Here is a 27,594-nt window from a genome sequence, read left to right as displayed (position 1 = left end):
GATCATCTCCCCTGAGATGTGATTTAATCAAGAGTGGCTGTTGAGCTGGTTTAGGTGGAGGCGTGTCTCCACCCATTTGGGTGGTCTTGATTAGCTTACTGGAATCCTATAAAAGAGGACAATATGAGAGAAAGCCAGGAGAGATTCTGAGAGAGCAGAACGATGAGAAGCAGAGAGCCCATCAGCCAGTGACCTTTGGAAATGAAGAAGGAAAACGCCTCCCATGGAGCTTCATGAAACAGGAAGCCAGGAGAGAAAGCTAGCAGGTGACACCATGTTTGCCATGTGCCCTTCCAGATGACAGAAACCTTGAGTGTGTTCACCATGTGCCTTCTCACTTGAGAGAGAAACCCAGAACTTCATTGCCTTTTTGAACCAAGGTATCTGTCCCCTGGATGCCTTTGATTGGACATTTTCTTGGCCTTAGAACTGTAAACAAGCAATTTAGTAAATTCCCCTTTTTAAACGCCATTACATTTCTGGTATATTGTATTCTGGCAGCTAGCAAACTAGAACACCCCCCTCCCCCCCAAAAATCAATAAATGATGCTGTGATAACCGGATATTCACATGGAAAGAGAATGAAATGTGACCCCCACCCTCACCCCCTCAGCATATTGCTCCAAGATGTCTAGTTTAATGATGTCATTCCCATGTATTAACAGAAAAAATATTTGAAGTATTATTTTACACCCTTTACTTTTAACATATGTTGTATACATTTAAGCACCCATCTTTCAAGTAAGGACTCAAATTTGTCCACGATACACACAATAACATTGAAAAAACTATACACATATTAACAAAGGACATAATCTGAAAGTGTCTTCTAAATATATACATTCTGTGTGCCTTTATATTTAAAGTTCTTATAGGCAGCATATAATTGGGTATTGTTTTTTTGTCCATCTGTCAATCTTCTCCTTTTAATTAGGGATGTTTAAGCCCTTGTAACTCTTTTTAGTTTCACTTTGGTTACACTTTTAAAAATATATATTGGGGATTTTTATTAAAGCAAAGGAGCATATAATTCTTGAGGCTAAAACAGGCCTGGTTTTCATTGTTTACTAAACATGTAACAAGGATTACTTTAGTAAAGGTAAATTCCTGTGATGCTTCAGAAGGACAAGAAATTCCTTTGTGAGAGTTGAATTTAAGGATGAAATAGTCAAATCATAACTGAAAAATCATGTTATTCTCTGCAAAGCCATCAATACTACATGAAAATGAAAATAAATAACTCTGTATAGGAACTAGAGATTTCCGGTTGTTTTAAATGTTGTTAAAACAAAATAACAACAAAAACTGTTTAATAAAAAAAATAAGAGAGAATCTACATGGAGTATAGAAAAAAGGAGCCCCTAAATTTGTAACCTCATTTCCAACACTCTGGAGGGAAGAGGGTTACAGAAAGACTGACACTCTGGCACTGGAGAGCTGTATCTCTTGAGAGAAATGAATGTATACAGAAAGGGTAGGAAGGACATCTGTTCTAGTTTGCTAGCTACTAGAATGCAATATACCAGGAACGGAACAGCTTTTAAAAAGGGGAATTTAATAAGTTGCAAGTTTATAGTTCTAAGGCCAAGAAAATGTCCCAATTAAAGTAAGTCTAAAAATTGTCCAAATTAAGGCACCAATAAGAGGTTACCATCACTCAAGAAAGGCTGATGAAGTTCAGGGTTTCTCGCTCAGCTGGGAGGGCATGTGGCAAACATGGGGTGTCTGCTAGCTTACTCTCCAGACCTCTTGCTTCACGACTTCTTTATCTCCGAAGGTCACTGGCTGGTAGACTCTCTGGTTTTCTGTCCTTCTGTTGTGTCTCTGTGGCTCAAAAGGCCTGTGTCCAAAATATCTCCTCTTTTACAGGATTCCAGTAAACTAATCAAGACTCACATAGAATGGGTGGGGGCACACCTCCATCTAATCAAGTTTAATATCCACAACTGATTGAGTCACATCTCGGAGGAGATAACCTAATCAAGTTTCCAGCCTATAGGACTGAATAAGGATTAGAAGAAACCATTGTTCCCACAAGCTTGATTAGAATTAAAACATGGCTTTTCTAGGGTACATAAATCCTGTCAATCCGGCACAACATCCAATCTCATTGCTTCTTCCCAGGGCAGATTTTCTGAGGGGCCAGTTTATTCCTGTTGCAACACTGCTTTGGAAACAGATTGTAGTATATCCACACATTGGAATACTATTCAGCAACATGAATCTATAGTGATGCCAAGAAAGACAGTGGTTGACTGGGCCAGGAGTCAGGGTTGGGTATTCACCGCAAAGGGGCTCTTGAAGGAACTTTATGGGGGGATGGGGGATAGTTACATCTCATCTATATATTCATTTATCAGTATTCTCCCACATGTTCAACTCAAATGGGTGAATTTATTGTTTTTAAAGTATATCCCAACAAATTAGTTTAAAAGGGGAAAAAACGCCCTCCAAGAGTGCAAACAAAGCAGAGACGAGAGAGCCCCAAGCACCAGGGTGGCGGTGTCCAATAATTTACCGAGCGGTTCGTCACGCGCTGGGGATGAGCAGATCATCTCATTAAATCCTCGGCCTATTTCCACTTTAGAAAAGGTAACAACCTCAGAGAGACTAAAAAAGTCGGGGGAGATCACAACCCGAGGCAAGCATTGGAATTTAAGCCCAGTTAAACGAGACTTCACAGCCCATATTTTTAAGCACTAGGATACACAGTACAAGGTGACCACCTGTTGAACGCATGATTCCGACTACAGAACCTCAAAATTCACAAAGACCCACCTAGAAAACCACAAGACCAGGCGCAGACAGCTGGACACGAGCGGAGAAGGGAACGCTGATCTCCAGCGCAGGGTAAAGGGACCAAGCTTCTCAAAGAGGCGGAGTCGCGGTTCCCACCAAATTTGTACCTCTGCTCTTGCCGTAGTGACTGAAACCGGAAGTTTCTCTAAAGCGTGCTTTAGATTTCCGGGCGAGAAAGGGAGTGCTTGGTGCCATGTGGGAGCTGCTGTGAAGAGTTGTTGGCTTCCGAGATCCCGCTGAAAAAATCGAGTTTTGGGAGACGGGAAGCGCAGAGTTGTTTGGTGAGGCCGTGGATGGGGGTGGCATACAGATGAAGATTGAAGTGTTCCTGCGTTTTCTGGGTATGTACGGTGTTCCGGCTGAAGAAAGCCTCGGCGTAGCCCCCAGAGGCTGTAGATAGTCATTAGTGCAGGTGGCAGTCTTGTTTGTATCTCAGCAGTTTTTGCGAGTTCTGGGACAACTGGTTCATACTCGAGGCATTCGCTACTTCCATTTAAGCCACCTTATGGGTTCATGGAGATTTCTCATAGTGGTTATGTTTTTTAGACTGTGTTTAGAAATCCGCTTCTTCCGCTGGCGTGAAAGATGACGTCCTTAGCCCAGCAGCTCCAACGTCTCGCCCTCCCTCAAAGTGACCCTAGTCTCTTATCTAGAGATGAAGTTGCCTCTCTGTTGTTTGACCCCAAGGAAGCGGCCACCATCGACAGGGACACCGCCTTTGCCATTGGTGAGCTACCGTTTAACTTAGAAAAGCTCTTTTAAGCGTTTGCTTTCTGGAAGTTGCTGTATTTTTTCTCTTCTGTCCCACCCTCTTTTATAACTTGTTGACATGTGGTTAATGTTAAGAAAATTAATGTTAACTGAGCAAATAGCCCCGTGTTAATTCCTTGAAATGCGTATGGGTATCTGAGTTTCACAGGTGAGGATTTAAGGCTGAGGGGTGGGAGGTCACCTAATTTGTAGAGAGTTTGTACAGTGGGAGGCAGGAGGCAGGGGCTGGAGTGGAGGAGGAGTCTCCCTAAAGGACTGATCTTGTTTTTATAGGGAATATAAGTTTTTTTTAAAAAAGGAACCTCCCTGCCATGAAGTACTTTCTATTCTTGTAGTTGGTGAGATAAGACATGTTCTAAAAGTTGAAGTCAATGTTAGGTAAGAACTCTATTGCAGATTATATATGAGAAAAATATTTAGAGACTTTTAGGGTAGGTAAAACTATTAAGAGGGTTGGGATAAATTTTCTTGCAAAGAATTATTAAATAAACAAGCCTTTTCCTAGGATGCACTGGCCTAGAAGAACTGCTTGGAATTGATCCTTCCTTTGAACAGTTTGAAGCACTATTGTTTAGCCAGCTAGCGAAAACTTTGGAACGCAGCGTTCAAACCAAAGCCGTGAACAAACAGCTGGATGAAAACATTTCATTATTCCTTATTCACTTATCACCTTACTTCCTGCTTAAGCCAGCACAGAAGTGTCTGGAATGGTTGATACACAGGTATCTAATGGAATTACTGAAGTAATTGTGGACTCTTTATTTTTTAAAATATTTAAGAACACATCAATTCAGAGCTGAAAAATTATATATATGAAGCAACAAATACAATGCCTAATGGGTGAGATAAGCATGCTTTTCTACTGTTAAAACTCATTTTTGTTGATAGTGGAAATTGGAATTACCGAAGATCTTGAATTACTGAAGAGCTTGAGTAAGTGGTCTAAGCTCATTAGTTCTAAGACTTTCATGTCACTTTGTCATTATGGCCTGTTCCTGCATGCTTGAGGCGTAGCAAATTAAGTTTCTTTTCCCCCCAAGTAATGCCAGTAGTTTGGGAAAAGGGTAACAGTAGCTTCTAAAAAACCGTAACTTAAGAAAAATATTATAGCTAATATGTGTTGAGCATTTATATACCAAACCCTGTGGCAAGCACTTTATATACATTATCTCATCAAATCTCCCAAAATTCCTATAGGGAAATACTTGTATTATCTCCATTTTGCTTAAGTCGCACAACTGGTCTTAGAGCTGAGATACAACTAAAGTTTGTTTCTGAGGTCTGATTTTTCATCCACTTTGACAATTGTTTTAGTAAGTTTATTCAGTTTATGTTATCACTTACTGGCATCTAACATACACGTTTTTATTTATTTCCCCAATATATGCATTTTAAAAGTAGCATAATTTCTGTTTCGTTAATTGGAGACATGGGAATAAAGTGATTTTCCTTAAAAAAGCAAGTGAGTCATTGAGAAAACAGTTTTATATAGTGTCTTCTAATTATCAGAACACTGGACTCAGCAGACAAAAAAGAATATTCAAAAGTCTTCTAGCAGGGCCACGGTGGCTCAGCAGGCAAGAATGCTCACCTGCCATGCCAGAGGACCCGGGTTCAATTCCTGGTGCCTGCCCATGTAAAAAAAAAAAGTCTTCTAGCATTTAATTTCTCCCAAGTACATTATTAATGTGAGGAGTACATTTTACATTTGATTTTTCATTTATTTATTCATGTAACTTATTTTACATTAGGCACTGAGAAGTTAAGAATGAGTAAGCTGCTTTTGAAATAAATGCCATGATAAAGGTTTATGTGAAATTTTGGGAATGCAGCTCTGAAGTAGTTAAGGACAGGTTTGTGGAGAAAATAACATTTAGGCTAAAAAATTAAAGGATTGCTAATAAAAGTCATTTTAGATGCAGAATTAGCATGTATAATGGCATTGTAGTATGAAAGATGATGAATTGGGAAGTAGCAAGAAGTTGCGTGTACTTGGTGACAGTATAAGAAAATGATCATATTCAAATGGAAGATATTAGTTTGATGGATGCCATGTATATAGATTCAGTATTTCCATTGTAGTCTCAGCATCTGACTCAATTTATTAAATATTTATCTACTATTATCAAATAAGCACAAACTTTGTAATGCCCTGTGCTAAACATTTGTGAAGGATATAAGGCAGCACATAGCATCATCCCTTAAGTTGCTTACTAACTACAGATAAGGAGGCTAGGCATAGAAACAAAAAAGGGCAACTAATATAAGGTCTCCACTAATGTGGTATTTACATTTAGCTTTACATATATTCTTTGGCATTCATTCACTCAGTGTATTGATGAGTTACATTTGTTCTGAGGTGCTGTGGGAGTGGGACATAGGATTACAACTAGGGGAGAGAGGCCATATATAAAACTAATGAAAGGCAAAATGGTGTATTACAAAGAAGGTACAGTAAAGGATAGGAGAGTTCAGACAGATATAAGAGTGATTACTTGTCTGGGAAAATCGGGAAAAGCATCTTGAAAAAGAAGACATTTGAGCTAGGTTGAAGACTGGAAATAATTTAACATATATGATAGAATTAGTAAGTCCTGTCTTATATTAATAGAGTAGAGGCACTGATAGAAAGTTTTGTGAAGTTCATGAACAAATTATGGTAATAATTAGATAAATATTTTTCATCTAAAAAATTTGTGTGTTTTTTTTTTAATATTTTGATTTCAGAAGTACGATAGTTAGGGAAGCTGAGGAACCTCAATTTTCAGAGCATGGAGAGGAGCTGGGTGTTGCTGCTATTTGAGCAGTTGCTTTTCTGTTGATTTGACTGCAGTGTGATCCCATGTTATTATGATAGTAGGTGAGAAAAGTTGAGAGAAGGTAAATGAGTTGTAAATTTTGGCATTAAATATTGAAAAATACTACTGCATGAAAATTGGTAGAACCATGTTGAAATTCACTCTCATGTAAAATAGAAGACTTATCTTGCCTAATGTTATGTGGTAGTTGTTTTTATGTCTAAGTTGTTATAGGCGATTGACATAAGATTTAGACTTGTAAAGAAATGAATGCTTGTAAGTTTTGTGTTAATTTGAATTGTTTGCTTTTTTCCTAGGTTCCATATACATCTTTATAATCAAGATAGCCTCATTGCTTGTGTTCTGCCATACCATGAGACAAGGATATTTGTGCGGGTTATACAGCTTCTAAAAATTAATAATCCAAAGCACAAATGGTTCTGGTTGTTGCCAGTTAAGGTATGATGGCTGAATGAGACTTATCTGTCATGTTTACAAATTTTTATTATGGAATATGAAAAATTTGGAGAAAATAAAGTTGCTAGTACAGCTGGGGATTTCCTTCCATCACTTTGGTTTCTTAACTTCCATTTGAAACTATATTTAGTACCTGACATCATGCTAGGCAATTAAGATTATATTTTCTTGTATTCTCACAAAATTCCTCCATTTTTACAGATGAGAACAGGGTCAGAAAATTAAGTTACTTGCCAAAGTCCATATAACTATAAAGTGACAGAGTTGGGATTTGAATCCAGCTCTGATTTGAAAGCCCCTTCTCCATACTACACCATGTTTAGAATTTTGGAACTGAAGAGCTTAGAAAACTGGAGGTAAAAGGAGCAGAAAATACCTACAAAAAGTAAAAGGATAAGGATAAGTTGAGGAAATTGAAGAAGATGCTGTGAAGTAATTCACAGATGAATAAAAGGATGGCTGCATAGTAGCAAGGGTCTGGGTAAGATCAGATAGCATGATTTTATAGTAAAACCAGCTGAATTGCTATTATCACTTTGTTCTGCAACATGTAGTAGAAGAAATAGATGTACATTGTTAGCAGGAACTTGAGTGAATGTTGAGCATGATGATCAGGTTAGATAGGGCAAATAGGAACGGTAGTAGGCTGATAGACCGTGAGACTATGGAAAGAGATAATCTTCCTGGTCCGTGAAGGAATGGGAAAATTTTAACTAGGAGAGCTTTAGAATTTAAAATTTTGGATATAAAACACTTTTAAGAGCTGTGACTCTATTGATAGTGTTAAGATTATTTTCTTCCCTAGTCTACATACAGACTTTGTGGTTAATTGGATACTCTTTTTCCAGGCAGCAAGCTCCACTCACATTTTAAAGTTAACTCACCTTCTCTTTTCATTTATTCCATATTTATTGAGCACCTAATACATACCACTTACTAGGTGGTGGGAATAGAAGTATAAATTGGCAGAATTCCTAATCTAATTCTGTTGGTAGTAGCATTATTTTAAAGCACTAACAAAAGCTTATTACACTGACTCAAAATCCAAATCAAACTAGGAGAATTGCTAAGGCCTAGAGAATCCAGATTTATATAAATATAATTCAGAATGTATCACAAATAATCAGGTATTTTCCACTGCATACCTCTACCCTAATTGCTGACCTTCTTTTGAATTTTTAAAGTCTGCAGCTTTATGTGATAATCTCATCACCAGCAACTATACAAAAAGATTATATTTTGTATTTCTTAATGAATGCAACTGTGAAGCTGTTACTAAGGTAGATATTTTTAAAATAATGATCAATTGATGAATATCCCTAATAGTTTATTCTTTCTGTCAATAACAGAAATCTGGAGTGCCATTAGCTAAAGGAACTTTGATTACCCACTGCTATAAAGATCTTGGATTCATGGATTTCATTTGTAGTCTGGTGACAAAGTCTGTGAAGGTGATTAATATATTGTATTGTTTCATAGATACTTAGTTCTTTTAAAAGATTCCTTGTTGTGAATGAAGAAAATATATTAAGGCCTTAGCTAATAAGAGTGGTACTTTGAAGAAGTACCTTTTTAAAAATGATCTGGGGTTTTAAAGAGTGAGCTATTTAAGATTCAGTCTCATTTTCAAAAAGTGGTTTTCTACAAAAATAAATTATTCTATGCTTTGTTGAGTTCTGTGAACAGTAACTCCTCAAATTAAGGGATAGTCTTAAAAATGCCAGGAAGATTCTTAGGTAGTTCATCCTTGTTATATTTTACTGAACCATTGAATTGTTATATGTATTTGGTGCTGCATATGGTAAAATTAAATGTCAAAGCCTGAAGTAGTTCAGGAGAGCTGTAAATGCTTTTGTAATTTTATTCAGTTGGTCTTTCACTCTTAAATGTCTTTTGTTTGTGTTTCTTGTTCCAGGTGTTTGCTGAGTATTCTGGGAGCTCAGCTCAATTGAGAGTGCTATTGACGTTTTATGCTTCTACCATCGTCTCTGCTCTAGTTGCTGCTGAGGATATATCAGACAATGTAGTTGCCAAGCTATTCCCATATATCCAAAAGGTATGTCCTGCTAGTCTATAAAGTATTTTATTTTGTATTTAAAGGAAATACTTTGCTTTTTAAATTTTCAGTTAGACACAGATGTTCTAAAATTGAACAGTTTATTTCAAGTGGTTGCTGAGATTTAATTTTTAGGTAAAAAATATTCCTCCTTTTGTCTTAAAACAGTCTCCATATAATAGGTGGTGGTGATGGTAGCACAACATTGTGAATGCGGCTAACAGCGCTGAAACACGTATCTGAATGCAGTTAGGGGAAACTGTTAGATTGTATATGTGGTAACACAATAAAAATTTAAAAAAAAGAATCCATGGAACTACACTGCACAAACATTGAACACTTAATTAAACCATGGACTTTACTTAATAGTATAAGGATGTGCTAGTATCGATTGTAACAAATATTCCACACCAGTGCAAGATGGTGGTGGTGTATAGAAGCCTGTATTTTATGCATGACTATTCTATAAATCTACAACTGCTCTAATTAAAAAAAAAAAGTAGAACCTTAATTAGAACTGCTCAAGAATAAATATTGGCTATGTTCATGCCAGAATCTTCCCAGCTCTATTTTAACAGTTGTCTTACCTGCTGGAAAGAGAAAGGATTGGAAAATACATTGAAGGTATTGGCAGTTTATCATTATTTTTGCATTGTCTTCTCTTCTAGTTTACTAGCTGCCAGAAAGAAACATACCAGAAATGGAATGGCTTTTAAAAAGGGGAATTTAATAAGTTGCTAGTTTACAGTTCTAAGGCCAAGAAAATGTCCCAGTTACAAGTCTATAGAAATGTCCAATCAAAGGCATCCAGGGAAAGATACCTTGGTTCAAGAGGCCAATGAAAATAAATAAATAAAATAAATAGATAAATAAAAAGAAGGCCGATGAAGTTCAAGGTTTCTCTCTCAAGTGAGAAGGCTCATGGTAAACATGGTCAGGGTTCCTCCCATCTGGAAGAGCACATGGCGGACACAGCATCATCTGCTACCTTCTTCTCCTGGCTTCCTGTTTCGTGAAGCTCCCCAGGAGACATTTTCCTTCTTCATCTCCAAAGGTTACTGGCTGGTGGACTTTGCTTCTTGTGGCCATGTCATTCTCTGTTCTCTCTGAATCTCCCATTCTCCAAAATGTTTCCTCTTTTAAAGGACTCCAGTAAACCAATCAAGACACACCCAAATGGGTGGAGACACATCTCCCCTAATCCGGTTTAACAACCACTCTTGATTTGGTTACATCTCCAGGAATATGATCTAGTTACATGCCATATTGAATAGGGATTATTCTGCCTTTACGAGTTGGAATTTTTATTAAAACATGGCTTTTCAAGGGTACATACATCATTTCAAACCAGGACAGTTTCTGTTTAATATTTCTTTCCAAGTGCCTTGTTGTCTGTTCCCTTCCCAATGTTCCCATTGAGGTACTGCTTTTTGCTTCCCACCAGTGTCCTAAAATCATTGTCTTCCTTAATCACTTTTTTACATCTGTGAGTCATCTGACTAAATCATTACTTACAAGGGGAGGGATTTGCATATAAAAGAAGAGTTTGCTGACTCCTGTTAAGATAGGTAGGGGAGATGTTTTGAGTTCGGAGATCTTCTAAGATCATCTAATCGAGAAGATTTGTTGCCTCTCCTTGTGCATTAAGGAATATGAGTCAACATCTTGATATTTCATTTCTGGAGAGTGATTGACTGTCAGTGTGTATTATATTGTATTAACCTGTAATTTATGACATTAATTTGTCAGGATAAAGTTAACAGCTTTAAATAGGATAAAAGAAAATGTTTTATCATTTTTCCTTATGTTTTACAAAATATTTAGGGATTGAAATCATCTTTACCAGATTACAGAGCTGCAACATACATGATTATATGTCAGATTTCTGTGAAAGTGACCATGGAAGATACAGTTGTTAATTCATTGGCATCACAGATTATCAAAACATTGACCAAAATTCCCTCTTTGATCAAGGATGGATTAGGCTGCCTGATAGTGCTCCTGCAGAGACAGAAGCCAGAGAGCCTTGGGAAAAAGCAAGTATAACTGAATTGAGGAATGAATAATGATAATTAGAGGAGAAATTATTTTGAATAATTTTCTTGTCAAATGGGATAAGCTATTTTTTAAAATTGCCATGCATTATCTGACTTGTAAAGTCAACATTATATGTGCATTTGCTTCTTTAAAGGCCATTTCCTCACTTATGTAATGTTCCTGATCTTATTATGATACTTCGTGGAATTTCTGAAATATATGACATAAGTCCTCTCCTGCGTTACATGCTTCCCCATCTGGTTGTCTCCATCATTAATCATGTCACAGGTATGTGATTTTACATTTTATGTCTAGAAACTTGCTTTCTGTGATATGATTCTTTAACATAGGAACCACACCTTTTACAATATCTTAAGGATAGTTGAAATTTATGCTATGCAATTATTTTCATAAAACTTGTCCATTTTTCTTAAGTGGGAAAATTTGGGCTGGTAGCATGTTGATTGAAGGAGTATTCTTGTTAATTGAGTGATATACCCACAATTCTTTAAAAATCTGTTTTTAAACAGTTTCTACATAAAAAAAATTAGAGAATTAACCTTAAAAGATTAAAATATATTACTGAGTAAAACTTTTCTTCCCATTTAGGCATTTAATGAGCTTTAAGTGGTTCATTTACAATAAATATTTTATCCAATTGTCAAAAAACTGTTTTTCTCTCTAGAACCATTAAAAATATAAGACCAAGAATATTTCATGAAAAAAAAATCCAAATTAAAAGAAAAAATTAATTAGGAAATATATTTATTTTACATTTAATAAGTACAGAAAGATTAAAGAAGAAGTAACTGGTCTTGTAGCTACATGGAAAACATAAGAAAGCCATCTCTAAAATTGTGTATATCTGTTGGGAAATAGATTTGCTTGACCAAGTCTTGGTTTATTGGTTTCAGAAACATGACCTGCATAAATAAAAGAGTATTCCTCTTCTGATGGTGATGAGTAAGGCAGGGGCTAACTTCACATCCATACGTTAGCGTGGAAGCTTTCAAAGAAGCTTTATTGAGATCTAGGTTTATATTCTAACTTGACCATTAGCTTGTGATAAAATCTGGGGAAATCTGGATATTCTCTGGATTTCTGTTTTATTGGCAAAATAGGCATGGTAATACTTGGTCTTACAAATCTGGAAAGTTTCAGAGAAAGAAGAAATGAGGGTATTGTATACAAAAATGCTTTAAAATATAAACCATTAAAAAGGTGGATTATACTTTTTTTAATTAGAAAAGTTGTAGGTTTACAGAAAAATCATGCAGAAAATAGTATTCCCATTACATACTCCCCCATTATTAACACTTTGCGTTAGTGTAGTACCTTTTTTATAAATGAAAAAAGAATACTATTATAATTGAACTGTGTAATTATAGTTCATCATTTACAGTAGGGTTCACTGTGTTGTATAGTCTGATGGTTTTTGTTTTTGTTTTTTTAATTTTTATTCTATTAACGTATAAACAACCTAAAGTTTCCCCATTAATATAGATGCAAATATATAGTTCAGTATTAATTACATTCACAATGTTATGTTTCCATCATCGCTATCTATTACCAAAACTTTTCCCTCACTTCAGACAGAAATTTTGTACTAATTAAGCATTAACTCCCCATTCCCTTTGCCTACCCCAGTCCTTGGTAACCTGTACTCACTCTAGTTTCTGGCTGTGAATTTGCTTGTTCTAATTATTTCATATCAGTGAAGCCATGCAGTATTAGTGCATTTGTGTCTACCTTTTAACATGTTGTTTTCAGGTTTCATCCATATTGTCACATGTATCAGAACTTCAGTCCTTTTCATGGCTGAATGACATTATACGTATATACCACATTTAGTTTATCTATTCGTCTGTTAATGGACACGGGGTTACTTCCATCTTTTGGCAGTTGTGAACAATGCTGACAGGAAGATTGGTGTGAAAATACCTGTTCAAGACCCTGATTTCAATTATTTTGAGTATATACCTGGAATTGGGGTAGACAGGTCTTATGGTAGTTCTCTATTAATGTTCTAAGGATCCACAAAACTGTTTTCCACAGTGACTGCACTGTTTTACATTTCCTCCAACAATGAACAAGTATACCTATTTCTCCACATCTCCAACACTTATTTTTGAATTTTTTTTTCTTAAAAGTAGCATTCTAGTGGCTGTGAAATGGTATCTCATTGTGATTTTCATTTTAACTCCCTAGTGGCTAATGATGCACATCTTTTCATGTGATTTTTGGCCATTTGTATACTGTCTTTAGAAAAATGTTTGTTCCTGTATTTTGCCCATTTTTTAATTGGGTTTTTATTTTTGCTCTTATGTTGTAGGATTTCTGGATATTAAATTCTTATCACAGATGTGGTTTCCAAATATTTTCTCCCATTTAGGTTTTTACTTCCATGATGAAAGCCTTTGATGTCAAAATGTTTTTGTTTTTTAATTGTGAAAAATAGCATATATACAAAAAAGCAGTAACTTTCAAAGCGCACCACAATGATTGGTTGTACAACAGATTTTGGAGTTTGGTATGGGTTACAATTCCACAATTTTAGGTTTTTACTTCTAGATACTGAAGACTAAAAGAAGTATCAGTGTAATGATTCAGCAATCATACTCATTTGTTAGATCCTATCTTCTCTGTTATAACTCCACCTTCTCTTTTGATCTTTCTCCCAAACTTTACAGTTATTTGGGCTTTGCCTATTCAGACTTTCTCATGTTGGAAAGGACCGTTGATAATAAGGGATAATGGGATGGAATTAGTTGATGTTCTAGAGAATCTGGCCCTTCTGGGTTTCAGGACTTATCTGGCCTAGGAACCCAACTGGAGGTTGTAGGTTTCTGGAAAGTAATCATAGTGCATGGAGCCTTTGTAGAATCTCAGATAAAGCCCTAGTTGTTCTTTAAGGTTGGCAGGAATGGTTTTGGTTTTGATTTGGCAAACCCTGAGTAGTAGCAATGTTTAGCTGAAGCTTGTATAAGAATAGCCCCCAAAGTAGCTTCTTGACTCTATTTGAACTCTTTCAGCCACTGATACCTTATTGTTTTTCCCATCCTTTCACTTTTTACCTACTTGTGTCTTTGAATCTAAGGTGAGACTTTTGTAAATAGCATATAATGATTCTTGCTTGTTATCCATTCTGCCAATCTCTGCCTTTTGACTAGAGAGTTTAATCCATTTACATTTAAAGTAACTACTGGTAATGCAGTACTTCCTGTTTTTCTATTTGCTCTTTGTAAGCATTATGTGTTTTTTTGTTCCTCAGTTCTGTTAATATCTACTTTCATATTTGTTTTCTTTTTGTTCATTTGCTTGTTTTTTGTATTGTGTCGTTTTGAGAGTTCTCATTTCTTCCTCTTTATGTTTTTCATATATTTTCTTTTTGGTTACTGTGGGGCTAAACTTAATATCTTAAATCTGTAACAATCATGTTTGCTTTGATACCAACTTAATTTCAGTAGCATGCACTTATACTCTTCCAATACCATTCCACTTCCCCCACCACTTTTTTTTTTTGGTATTGGTTTCGAATTGTATCTTTATACATTGTTTGTCCAAAATCATACATTTATGATTACTTTTTTTTTGCTTTTATCATTACTTTTTTTTGGGGGGGCGGGTTGCGTGGTCTGGGAATCGATCCCAGGTCTCCCACATGAAAGGCAGGCATTCTAACATGAAAGGCACGGGTAAACTACCCGTGTACCCTATCATTACTTTTTATACATTTGCATTTTAGAACCTGTAAGAAGTAAAAAGTGGAGTTACATAGCAAAATAATACAATTCATTATTATTGGCATTTATAATTACCCTTATGGTTACCTTTACAGGGGGCTTTATTTCTTTATGTGGTTTTGAATACTGTGTTGTTTCCTTTCTTTTTTCTCTGAAGGACTCTTTTTTTTGTTTTCAAACTTTACCTTATTCTTTTTTTACAGCTTTATTGAAGAGTAATTGATACAATAAACTATATATATTTTTAAAACATGCAAATTTGGAAAATGCTGATATGTGTAACTCCTGTGAAACTATCACTACTTTCTATAAGATAAACATATCCACCCTCAAAGGTTTTCTTCTATCTCTTTGTAATCTCTCCCTAATGCCTCTATTTTAATATATATCTTTAAACATATATACAGTTCACCTAAAGTATACATTCAGTGACTCAATCACATAGTTGGGTATTTATCACCATGATCATTTTTAGAACATTTGCATCACTCCCGAAAAAGAAATAAAAAGAAACTCATAATCCCATACCCCTAACCCCTCCCTCTCATTGACCACTAGTATTTCAATCTACCCAATTTTTTTTACCACTTATTCCCCCCTATTATTTATTTTTTCTTTTGTCCTTATTTTTTTACTCATCCGTCCATTCCCTGCATAAAGGGAGCATCAGACACAAAGTTTTCATAATCATATGATCACATTGTAAAAGCTATATGGTTATATAGCTGTCTTCAAGAATCAAGACTACTGGAGTACAATTCAACAGTTTCAGGTACTTCCATCAAGCCACTCCAATACGCCGTAAGCTAAAAATGGATATCTGTATAATGTGTAAGAAAAACCTCCAGGACAACCTCTCAACTGTGTTTGAGGTCTCTCAGCCACTGAAACTTTATTTTGTGTCTTTTCTCTCTTCCCCATTTTGGTCAAGAAGGCTTTCTCGGTCCCATGATGCCTGGTCCTGGCACATCCCCAGGAGTCATGTCCCGTGTTGCTAGGAGAGTTACACCCCCCGGATCCACGTCCACCTAGTGGGAAAGGCAGTGAGTTGACCTGATGTGTTGGCTTAGAGAGACCACATCTGAGCAACAAAAGAGGTTCTTTGGGGTGACTTAGGCATAATTGTAAGTAGTCTTAGCTTCTCCTTTGCAGGAATAAATTTCATGGGCAAGCCCAAAGATTGAGGGCTCAGCCTATTGAATTGGTTGTCCCCACTGCTTGTATGAAAATCAGGAATTTCCCAGGTGGGGAAGTTTAATATTTCCTCCTTTCTCCCCAGTTCTCCAAGGAGAATATGGAAATACTTTTTTATTCTCTGCCCTATTACTCTTAGATGTATCTGGGCATCACATTTACCAATATAAACCAAGAAGATCTCACTCCATATTCAAGATTCCATGTGATTATGGAGTTCGAATAAACTGACCATATACGTTAAATTAGATAATGTGCTACCAGAAATATAAATTTTGCACCAAATAAACATTTCCTTCTTTGGTCTTACTTTGGTCTTACACAGAAGTTGAAATTTTGAAATATAGACCATATCCCATATCATCCTTTACCCTCTGTTCTGATTTACTTTAGGCCTGTCCAGATCAGCTTTATTCATACCTGTAGTTGAAATCTGCTCACTTTTTCAACCTTTAACAGTTGCTATACGGGGTAATGCTGACTTTCATAGCTTCGGAGCTCTAACTCTGAGTCTCAGGTGTCACTTAAATACCGGAAGGTTCAGGGAACAGCCAGGTTATACACAAATAGCTCAGTATCTCAATTTAGAAGTAACAGTTACTACATCTTGTCCTGGCTTGTGTCTGCTTGTGACCTTAGGAATGCCTGTTACAGGAATTTGAGTGTCCCCTTTATTCCTTAGACTTTGTTCTCCTCACGGGTACTCTGTTGTATGACTTAAAGCAGGTAATTCTTTGCGTCAGCGGCTTTAACATAGTCGTTTCTTATACTGCCTTAGCTCAGTCAGTAAACTGCTTCTCGTTTTTGGAGGGTGAGCCCAAGACCTTAGGTCAGTTTTTCAGGCTACCTCATGATAGATTGGCACTGATATATAGGCGCCCCAGTGTATGTATGGTAGTTACTCTGCTCCCTCTGGAACAGGGCCAGGGACCCAAATGGGAACATAGGCTGGCTCCACACCATGCTGAGAAGGGTGTGTAGTAGGACACACCAGGAAGGACATTATGAGCATCTCCCACTGTTTTTAAGCTGTGCTTTCTTGATTCAGCCCTTGCTCACCTGCTGTAAACCTTAATTCTTTTCTGGAATTTTAGGCAAGAGGTCTCTCCCAGTTTTGCTAGTAAGGATTCTATGAGGAACAGTACCTTGGAGCATCTTAAAACTACTATCTTGTTACACCTGGAATACACTTTTGAATATATTTAAATAGCTCGATATCATTTTACATGTTTTAGAATTATTCGTTTGGAAAGATTTTATCTGTAAATAAATGTAATACTCGAAGCATGCAAAAAAATCCCCTCCAACTCAGTTCTAAATTGTTTATACTAAGGAGAAGAAACTGAAGGGATGGATGGTGAAATCTACAGGAGACACTTAGAAGCTATAATTACAAATATATCACTGAAGGACAATTTAGACCATTTGTTGGCTAGGTAAGCTATAATTTTTTTGACGTGCTTTTATGTTTTTGTTTAGACTGTAACTAAGTATACTCTTTTCAGGAATAGTTAGCATTTTTCCAGTATCACTTTTTTATGCATTTCTTGCTTTGTCCAGATCGTTTCATTCATTATAGTTACTTTATCTTGTAGTTGTGGAGGCAATAAAAGTAAAATAATTTTTCTTGCTTGATTGTAGTGATTATATATGATAGGAGAAAGTTAAAACTAAATTTAGGTTATATCTAAATGTAAGTTTGTGACTTTTTAAAGGTTTCTATTAATAAGTGGAACAAAATGCCTAACACTTATAGCATTGAATAGAAACCTTAAGCATTGTTGATATTCAGTAAATAGCAATTAGAAACTTAGTATTATGGGTACATACTGTGTAAAGATAATTTCTCTTCTGTAAAGATGGTTTGACCTCCCTTTTTTATTTTCTTAATGAAGGGACAACTCGGTACAGTGAAAAGAATCAGACTTTTGCATACTGCCTCTGCCACTTCCAGTATAGTAGAGTAGAACTTAACTGCAGATAGTTAAGTTCTGGAGCAGGACTGCCTAGATTTGATTCTGCTGTTGTGTGTCATTGGGCAGGTACCTAACTCCAGTTTGTGTCATTTGTGCCCCTTGGTCAGAGAGTTAATTTGTGAATTAAATGAGAATATATAGGTGAAGTATTGTTGAGAACTGGGTTTTGGAATCAGACTATGGTTTAAATCCCTGCTCTATTTTGTATGTCATGTAAGACTCAGTGATTGTTGACTATTGTTGCTGTTACCATTTGATCTCAAGCAAATTCAGTGTCTTCTTAGCTGTAGTGCCCTTTCTATAAAGTAACTGTCATACTTTCTGCCTTGTAGATGTATGACAATTCGAGATGATATTTTTAAAGCACCTAAAGCCTAGTAGGTACTTTAGTAAATAGTAACTTAATTTGTCTGCTAATATTTTCATTTTGTTCTGCAGCATTCTTTTTGAAGAATATATTTCATACAGCGCACAGGAAGAAACTGATCCCAATAAAGTATCTTTGCTTAATGAACAGTTTCTTCCACTTATCAGGCTTTTAGAAAGCAAGTAAGTTGTGTGTGTATTTCCCTTTTATTTGTACCTTCTATGATATATAGATAAGATTTACAAATTGTATCTAACTATAGTGTATTATATGACACTGTCCTTTTTTTTTTTTTTTAAGTCTTCAGAAAGGAATGAGTAAGGAATTAAATATTTTTGAAATATAAGAGAAAATAGGGGGGTTGCCAGAGTAGTTCAGTGGTAGAATTCTCACTTGCCATGTAGGAGACTCAGGTTCAATTCCTGGTCTATGCACTTCCACAAAAATCAAACGAGCAAAAAAACCAAACAAACAAGCAAAGAAAAATGCAATAAGTGGTTTTGCAATAATGGGAAACTCACATGGAAAAATAATGAAATGTGATCCTGCCATACAGCATACAAAAAAAGGAAATAGGGCCTAGGGATGGACTGTGGAGAAAATAATTTTTTGGATAGAATATTTTTGTCATCAGAATAGTCACAGAAAGAAACTTGATCATTGTTTAGTTTTACTTATAGATTTCGTTAACATTTGCAGAGTATAAATAAGTCTCAATGTCAGTAACTTTTTCGAAATTTGATTTTATGTCCTCCCTTTATACATGATGTATGTGATTACTAAATTAATTCTTTAATTTTTTTGCAGATACCCCAGAACATTAGATGTTGTATTAGAGGAACGCCTAAAAGAAATTACAGATCTGAAAAAACAAGAACTTTTTCATCAGTTTATTTCTCTTTCTACAAGTGCAGGAAAATATCAGGTAAGCTTTTCTTCAGAGGAATTATGACAGGAGTCTATTTGTGTGATTGACTAGAAAGCTGAAAAGGAATTTTGTGACTTTCCTCTATACTTGGGAAAGTTTCATGGAGAAATAAAGATTTTATACATTTTGCCTACTTACCTGAAATAAGGCTATAAGGCAGGAATTGAATAATTGGAGAAAGGTATAAATTATTTTTAAGTAACTGTGAACATGATACTTATTTCCGAAAGAATATTATATGGGAATCTTAAATATGATGTTCATTAGCTGTCACTGAAAGTGACCTCATAAAAGTTTCTAGTGTTCCTTATCTGTTTTTTCTAGGTATGGACTGTCCAATATGGTGTTCACTGCTACAGATAACTCTTTAAATTATTTTTCTTTCATAACCTTGTTAGAATTTCAGGAATTTTCTGCTGGTTCAATCATAAATCTTTTAGGGAAAGTTCTTTTAATTAGCCTTGAAAACAGATGCTAATGAAGGAAAATATGTATTCGTTACTTTCCTCTTCCATAATTAGACTTTGCTCTTTAGTGATGTTTTATTTCCAAACCCTAGATTGATAGATTTCCCTTTTCAGACTAAATATATAAATGAACTATAGTCATTAATTTATCACTGTTGTATATTTAGATGAGTTCATTCTGTCTTCAGTGATCTGCTTTATAAATTATATTTCTATTTAGGTGCTCAGTGATGTTTATTTGGGGAGCTCTTTGCTTTGGAATCAGATATACATAAAGAATATATAATTATTTTGTAGGATTATTTCACTAAATTAAATCTACATATAGACAAAAGTATATGCAAAATCATACTCTTAATGTTAATTTTAGATTTGTTGTAACTTCATTTTCTAGACACAAAGATTTTGCTATACTTGTTGGCTTTGAAGTTAGATGGTTGGTTTAGAATATGCTGAACAGTTTGGGGTGGCTTTTCTCTGTTTTTTATTATTGTGCTCCGATTTTACTGTGAAATCATTTGGTGATTGTCATGAATCCTGTAGTTTTTAGCTGATTCTGATACCTCCTTGATGCTCAGTCTGAATCATCCACTTGCTCCTGTGAGACTTCTGGCTGTTAATCATCTGAAAAATATCATGAAAACATCAAAGGTTTGTGCAAAATAACATTCATTTGTGCTTTCTCCCTGCCTTGAGATAAACAGTGTAATTCTAGAGTAAGAAATTGAAGCTGCCACCTATAATTGATAATATGTAATTGTTATGTTGTATAATTGATATTGTGTAGCTGACATTCAGATGAACTGAATAAAACAGAAGTGCATATTTTGAACCAAGATTTAGGACTGTATGTGTCAGTAGCCACTATTTTACATGTAGTAATAACAATCATTTTCCTGTGTTTCTGTGTTGTATATTATTAGTTTAGCTTTAGTTCAAGTGCTCTTCAAACTGAAATTTATATACCATTTCACAGAGGTTCACAAATTCTCTGAAAATCTTTTTATTTTGAAATTTGCTTTTCCAAATCTTAAATTTAACGTAAGCATATTTTGGGTCATCTGAATGATAGCTATAATTGAACACTGTTCCATGGTTTCAGTGCCTGCAGTTGCATTTGTGTCTAAAATTATGGTGGTTCCAAATAAATAATAAGTGCAAAGGCAGACTTAATTTTTGAATAAGTGAAATTTCACAAATTATCACCAAGGTGGTATTTCACAAGGACTTTGCATTGATTCAGATAGCTTAGTATTTCTCAAACTTAGGCATTCAGGCAGTACCTTCACAATTTTTGCCATACTAGCTTACATACTGAGGTTGAGAACTTGTGGCATAGCAGTTAGAACCAGGTATATATCAGAAGTAAGATTTATTTTCAGCTAAACATAATTCCTGCACACTCAAATAGTCTTGAACTTTGCTGGGGTTTTTTTTTTCTTTAATTTTTTAGTAGTTGACATGTAGCTTTTTTTTAAAAGGGGCTTTAACACTGAAATAAAATAAAGCAAAATAAGGATCTGTGACCCTGTTTCTTTTAAAGGGGATAATACAGTCAAGTTTGGAAAATTCCTGGTCTGGCACGAATTGTGTTAATTTCACAAATTTTGCTGATAATTTTTTGTTATTGACTTGTTGAATAATTGAACTCAGTGAATACTGATCTTTGTTGTATAATAGATGTAGGGATTTCTGAAATCTTTTGATGTTCCTGACGCTGTTCTCATCCTTCTTATTTTAATCCCTTTCTCCCCTGTTCTCCTCTGAATTTGGTTAGTTTGTGAATAACGAGCACTTAATACTTTCACATTATAGGCTTGAATATTATAATTGCAGTTAATTCTTTGCAGCCATATTTTATTTTCCCTTCTCCATCAGTGACAGGACACAGAATCTAGAATTCCAGATTGGGGTAGTTGGCTTCTTGTTAGTTCTTCAGTTAACAGGTGAAGTTTGACACTTCAGACTATGACCTAAGTTTTTTGAATTCCAAAGATTTTAGTTTATATTTAAACGGAGTAGTTTATATTTTTCATAGAATGATTTAGTTGTTTTTTATTTTTATCACTACCACCTACAGGTATTCAGTCTTATTTTCTGTTACTGTGAATGAGTGTATGTTTAATTTTCTTTTGTTACTTTAAAAAATAGGGTCCTTATTTTTAGGAGACCAGCTTTGCCATGTCATTGTAAAATACTAGGTAATAATAATAATAGCTAAAATAACAGTACAACTGTGTGTAAGACACACACTGTTCTAAGCACTGACGTGTTTTATTTAACCTCTTACAATCCTTTGAGGGAGGTATTATTAGCCCTGTTACATAGATAAAAATAGTGAGGCTCAGAAATGTTAAATAACTTGCTCAAAGTAACCCATAGCTAATAAGTGGCAGAGCTGAGATTTAAATCTAGGCATTTTGATTCCTTAATCTATATAGTCTCAAAATCTGGACTCTATATTTTAACCAAATGAACTCCTTAAAGCAAAAATTATTTTTCTTTATATATATTATATTTTTAATGGAAACTAGAAAATGTTTGTAGTAAATAATTATTAATCCACAAAGCATCTTTAAAGATGATCTAGTTCAATGCAAATGTGTTTAGAATCATCCAGGACAGTGCCCACGTCCTTTGATTATGTTTTGGAGTGCTTTTCATGAAACCATCCTTCCTTTGTAATAGAACATCTTATTAAGTTTTATCAAAGGAAAATTAATGTATTTTTTTCTGTTTTTCAGGAGAATATTGATGAGTCTTTCATAAAAGAAGCTGTTTTAGCCCGACTAGGAGATGATAATATAGATGTTGTTCTGTCAGCTATAAGTGCTTTTGAGGTGAATGAGTTAATTATTTGTTGAAATGTAATTTTTGTTTCTGTGACCATTTTCTTGCCCTACTCAGATGATTCTGCTCTAGGCAGGAATTTATTTAGAAATTATTCTTGCATTGGAAATTTGTTCTCTTTGGAGCACAAGCGAAGGCTGGCTAAGGGAAGCTCATAAGAATAATTAGATTATACAAGTTGATGTATATGAAAGTTGTTCAGAAAGGAATACTGCTTTGTAAATTTTTGTATTGCTTTTAGTATATTTTATCAATAATATATGCCTTGGAACCATGGAAAATTGGTTAATGAATACCACTTTTGAGAAATTGTTTTCATAAAACTTTGTTCCCTAGGATTCTTCGGAGATAAAGTTCATTTGCAAAGCACATACGTGTATTTGATGCACATGCAAATTTATTCATTGATTTTTTTTTTCTTCCCCCTCTAGATTTTCAAACAACAGTTTAGTTCAGAAGTTACTGTTTCATATCTCCTCAAACTCTTTCGAAGAGCAGAACTTTGCAAGGATAGGGGATGGTAATGCTTCTTAAATTATAAAAAGAATTAATTTGGTAGAGGCTCATTATACTATTTTTTATACTGAAATTTTTCATAGTAAAATGCAAAAAAGTATGTGATGCACAATATACGTATTGTGCTTTGAGAAGCGAGATTAGTTTCTACTTAATCTTGTTCTACATATTTAATTTTTGACAAGGATACTTTTTTACTTTGTAATTAAAAGCATATTTTTCACAGAATCATTTCAGAGGCACTCATATCTTCTGTAGTACATATTTGATAAGCTCTGGTTATTTCATTTTTGGCACCTCAACTTTTTAATTTATTTTGGTTTTTTTGAATATTTTTGTTTGCTAAAACTGGCAGCATGTAATAAGCCTTCTCTCAAAAAAGGCTGATCACATCCAAAGTTTCCCTATCACATGGGAAGGCACATGGCAACATCTGCTGTCCTCTTTCAGCTTCTTCGTTCAGATGGCTCTCAGCTCCTTGTGCATCTCTAGACGTCTGTGTCTTGGTTTCATCTCTGCTCTGTGTCAGCTCTGAGTTCTCTCGTAAAGGGCTGCAGGGAAGGATTAAGATCCACCTTGAATGGGCGGGTCATTCAATGGAATGACCAATGGAAACAACCTAATCAAAAGGTCCCACCCACAGTAAGTTTGTACCCACAAGATTGGATTGAAAGAACAGGGCTTTTCTGTGATCCATAGTAGCTTCAAACCAGCACAGACATTTTTTTATTGTGAAATATATATGCAGGAAAGTTGTAAGTTCTAAAGTACAGTTTAACAAGTAATTATAGAGCAACTTTCGAAGTGTGATATCAGTTAGAGTTCCACAATTTCAGATATTTCCTTCTAGCTGTTCTAATATACTGCAAACTAAAAAGAAATCAGTGTAATGATTTAGTGGTCATTCTCATTTCTTAAATCCTATTTTCTCTGTTAGAACTCCTCCCTCTCATTTGTTCCTTCCCCAATCTTCAGGGATATTTGGGCAATGACATTCTAACTTCATATTGAAAGGGGTGTTGATATTGCAGGGTAGGGGATACAACTGGTTGATGTTCTTGGAGAGACTGCTACCTCTGGGTATCTGTCCATCTGTCTGTGTGCGTATCCATCCACTGGTCTGTCTATTTATCAGTCCATTTTCTGAACAAATATGTATACATGATATATAGATCGTGCCCCTTGAATCCTTATACTACTTTGTGCATTTCTTAAGAACAGGATATTTCTTATGTAGTCCCTTGAGTGCACTTAACCAAGTTCAGGAAATTTTGGCGTGAATATAAAACGTATAGCCTATATTCCAATTTTTTCATGCATCCTGATAATGTCCTGTTACATCCCATCCAGGATCCTCTATTTCCGTTCATTATCGTTGCTTCATTGGTTGCTCATTCTTTTTTTTTTCTTTTAACTGTGACATCCTATATACAATATGTACTTTCTAATCTCAACCACTCACATACCTTTCAGTGGATTTAATCACATGTTGAGGTACACTTACCACCTTCCATTACTAAACCTTCCACTTATTCCCTTACAGAAACTCTGCACCCATTGTACATTAACTCCCCATTCTCCCTGCCACCAACCCTGGCAACATATACTATTAATTTCTGTCTCTGTGAACTTGCATATTCTCCAATATTTTTTTGTGTGGTTACCATAGTGCTTAAATTTAACATCCTAAATCTCTAACAACTTGTTCACTTTGATACTAGCTTAACGTCAATATGTACCTATATCCTTTCGTCCCCCACCTTTATGTTGTTCTTGTCACAAATTATGTGTTTATACATTATGAGTCCAAAACCACTGATTTTTCATTATATTTAGGAAGTAAAAAGTGGAGTTACAAGCCAAAAATGTAATATTATTGGCATTTATATTCATCTGTGTTGTTACTCTTACCAGAGATATTTATATCTTCATGCAACTTTGTTTAGTGTCCTTTCCTTTCAACCTGCTGAACTCTCTTTAGCATTTCCTCTAGGGCTGGTCTAGATGGGATGAACTCATTTATCTGGGAATGTCTTAATCTCTCCCTCTTTTATTCATTTATTTATTTGTTTGATTTTTTCCCCTCCTTTTTTTTTTTAACTTTTTTCATTGATAATATGACATATATACAAAGCAAAGAAAGAAAAAAAGCTAGTTTTCAAAACACTCTTTGCAAGTAATTACAGGACAGAACCCAGGGTTTGTCATGGGCTACCATACCTTCATCTCAGATTTTTCCTTCAAGCTGCTCCAGAACATGGCCCTTCTTCATTTTTGAAAGACAGTTTTGCCAGATATAGAATTCTTGGTTGGCGGTTTTTTGCTTTCATCACTTTAAATATGTCATCCCTTTGCCTTCTTGCCTCCATTGTTTCCAGTGAGAAATCAGGACTTTATCTTACTGAGGCTTCTTGTTACTTGAAACATTGCTTCTTTCCTGCATCTTTCAGAATTCTATCATCTTTGGCATTCAAAAGTTGGATAATATTATGCTACAGTGTTGGATCTATTTGGATTTATCCTGTTTGGAGTTTGTTGAGTTTCTTGGATGTGTATATTCACATCTTTTATTTAGTTTGGAAAGTTGTCAGCTATTATTTCTTTGAATGTTCTTTCTGCCCCTTTCTCTCTTTTTTTACTTCTGAGCCTCCCAAAATGCATGATTGGTATGCTTGATGCTGTTCCACAGGTTCCTCAAGCTTTGTTCACTTTTCTTTATTCTTTCATCCTTCTCAAAATGGATGATTTCAATTGTCTTATCTTCGAGTTCACTGATTCTTTCTTCTACCAGCTCCAGTCTGCTGTTGAACCCAACTAGGGAATTTTAAATTTCTGTTACTATGGTCTTCAGCTTTGTTTGGTTCCTTTTCGTAATTTCTATATCTCTTTTGATATTATTTTTTGTGCCCATGTGTTGTTTTCCTGATTTCCTTTCATTCTTTGTTCATGTTTTCCTTTAACTCTTTGAGCATAATTAGGACAACTTTTAAAGTCTTTGGTTGTTCCAGATCTGGTCCTCCTCATTGATGGTTTCTCATGCTTTAATTTTCTCCTTTTCCAGGACCCATCACTTTCTCTTCATTTGTTTTGTTATCTTTCTTTTTTGAAACCTGGACACTTTGATATTTTAACTTGTTATAACTGGAACTTAGACTCTGAGGCATCTGATCCTTAAACTTTTATCCAGCTTGTGTTATGTCGCAGCTTCCCCTGAATGCCAGGAGCTAACACCAAAAAAAAAATTAGAAGGACAAAAAGAAAACACCTCTTAGGATCTTAACATATTTACTTGTACAAATGTTCTCCTTCAGTGCTTATCCATACATACAATGAATTTAAAGAATAGCTCCAGGCTGATGTGCAGAGTCCTTGCTCATCCTTTCTGTGTATACTCTTGTCTTAAGCATGTGTAAGTGCCCCTAGGAATGTCCCTGTTTACTGAATGTCACACCTTCCCTAGGAAATAGTTTCTTCATGGTTCAGGTATTGCATTTACATCCTACAGCTAGTAATTCCTTGCCCCAATCAGCCACTTCACTGCTTTCCTTTTTAGTAGAGCTCTGGGAGCCACCTTCTACATACAAGGCAAGTTCTGGGACAGCAGGTCCCTCATGCCACCACCAGACAGATTTTGGGACAGACGTGCAAGCTCCCATTATGTGCCTGGGGATTATTCTGTTCCCTCTGGAACCAGGACCAGGGATTGGCACTGGGAGCAAGGGTGGGCTCCATCCCAGCCAGGCACATAAGATCCTGCCACATTTTTGTAGCTTTTTCTTGATTTAGCACTTACTCTGTTATAGCAGAGACATCCTTTCTAGAGCTTTGACAAAAATGTTTCTGCCAGTTCTTGCTAGTTGTTCAAAGCTTTTATGGTAAGGTGGAGCCCTATAACATCTCACTCTGCCATCCTGAATGGCGTGCCACTGCTGATCTGAATATTTTTGATAAGTAGCTTAGGATATTGTTTGCTGAGCAGGAAAAATATGTTGAATTTTTACTGAATAAACGTCTTTAATGTGCTTCTCAAACATGCATATATATATATATATATATATATCTTTTAGGTACAAGGTGCTTGAGATAGCAACAGACTTATTAATTAAAGAAGAAATAATGAATGAAAATGATCAATTGTCAAATCAGGTGGTGGTACACTTGCTCCCATTTATGGTCATTAGCAGTGATGATAGGGAATCAGCTGAGATGAAAATTGCTGAATATTTATCAAAATCAGGAATTTGCTCTCTGCATCCTCTGTTAAGAGGCTGGAAAGAAGGTAAGAAATTCAATTATTTTTTAGAAAAAGTTAGCAAATACACTTTAAAAGAAGATAAGTACTATTTAAAATCGGCCATAATTGTTATTTTGAAGTCACATTTATATTATACCATGGCAGGATTTTTAAACATTTTTACTAAGATAAAAAATATGCAATGTAAAAGTAATAGACATACAGACAGACGATTTCCAAATTGGATAAAAGGAAAAATTAAAAGCAAAGCTTTATAGGAAAATAGTAACATTTTTGCCTGAGTTCCTTACTTTAAAATATACTTTAGGTAGTACTGATTGGTAATGAGAGCTTTCTGTATAGAATTTTTTTTTCTTTAAC

At 35.3% G+C, this 27,594-nt stretch overlaps 1 protein-coding gene and 1 long non-coding RNA gene across 2 annotated transcripts in view; one reads left to right on the top strand and one right to left on the bottom strand.

Moving 5' to 3' along the window:
• LOC143690794 (uncharacterized) overlaps positions 1-2,934 on the bottom strand; it is a 32,464-nt gene extending 29,530 nt beyond the window's left edge. Inside the window, exon 1 of the long non-coding RNA XR_013179184.1 lies at positions 2,779-2,934. This is a non-coding gene — a long non-coding RNA (uncharacterized LOC143690794). The remainder of the gene's footprint in view (positions 1-2,778) is intronic.
• Positions 2,935-2,941: 7 nt separating this feature from the next.
• Positions 2,942-27,594, top strand: part of HEATR1 (HEAT repeat containing 1) — a 76,808-nt gene continuing 52,155 nt past the window's right edge. Inside the window, exons 1-15 of the mRNA XM_077168423.1 lie at positions 2,942-3,140; positions 3,346-3,526; positions 4,076-4,292; positions 6,686-6,827; positions 8,195-8,296; positions 8,761-8,901; positions 10,726-10,937; positions 11,093-11,226; positions 17,209-17,311; positions 18,290-18,400; positions 19,026-19,143; positions 20,157-20,264; positions 22,358-22,453; positions 22,895-22,983; positions 27,047-27,258. Coding sequence (XP_077024538.1) covers positions 3,385-3,526; positions 4,076-4,292; positions 6,686-6,827; positions 8,195-8,296; positions 8,761-8,901; positions 10,726-10,937; positions 11,093-11,226; positions 17,209-17,311; positions 18,290-18,400; positions 19,026-19,143; positions 20,157-20,264; positions 22,358-22,453; positions 22,895-22,983; positions 27,047-27,258 — 1,927 coding nt within the window. The 5' untranslated portion in view covers positions 2,942-3,140; positions 3,346-3,384. The remainder of the gene's footprint in view (positions 3,141-3,345; positions 3,527-4,075; positions 4,293-6,685; positions 6,828-8,194; positions 8,297-8,760; positions 8,902-10,725; positions 10,938-11,092; positions 11,227-17,208; positions 17,312-18,289; positions 18,401-19,025; positions 19,144-20,156; positions 20,265-22,357; positions 22,454-22,894; positions 22,984-27,046; positions 27,259-27,594) is intronic.

Source organism: Tamandua tetradactyla, chromosome 7 (genome assembly GCF_023851605.1).
Source record: "Tamandua tetradactyla isolate mTamTet1 chromosome 7, mTamTet1.pri, whole genome shotgun sequence".
In the NCBI taxonomy this organism is placed as follows: domain Eukaryota; kingdom Metazoa; phylum Chordata; class Mammalia; order Pilosa; family Myrmecophagidae; genus Tamandua; species Tamandua tetradactyla.
The sequence above is the reverse complement of the archived record's forward strand: the minus strand, read 5'-3'. Positions and strand labels throughout refer to the sequence as shown.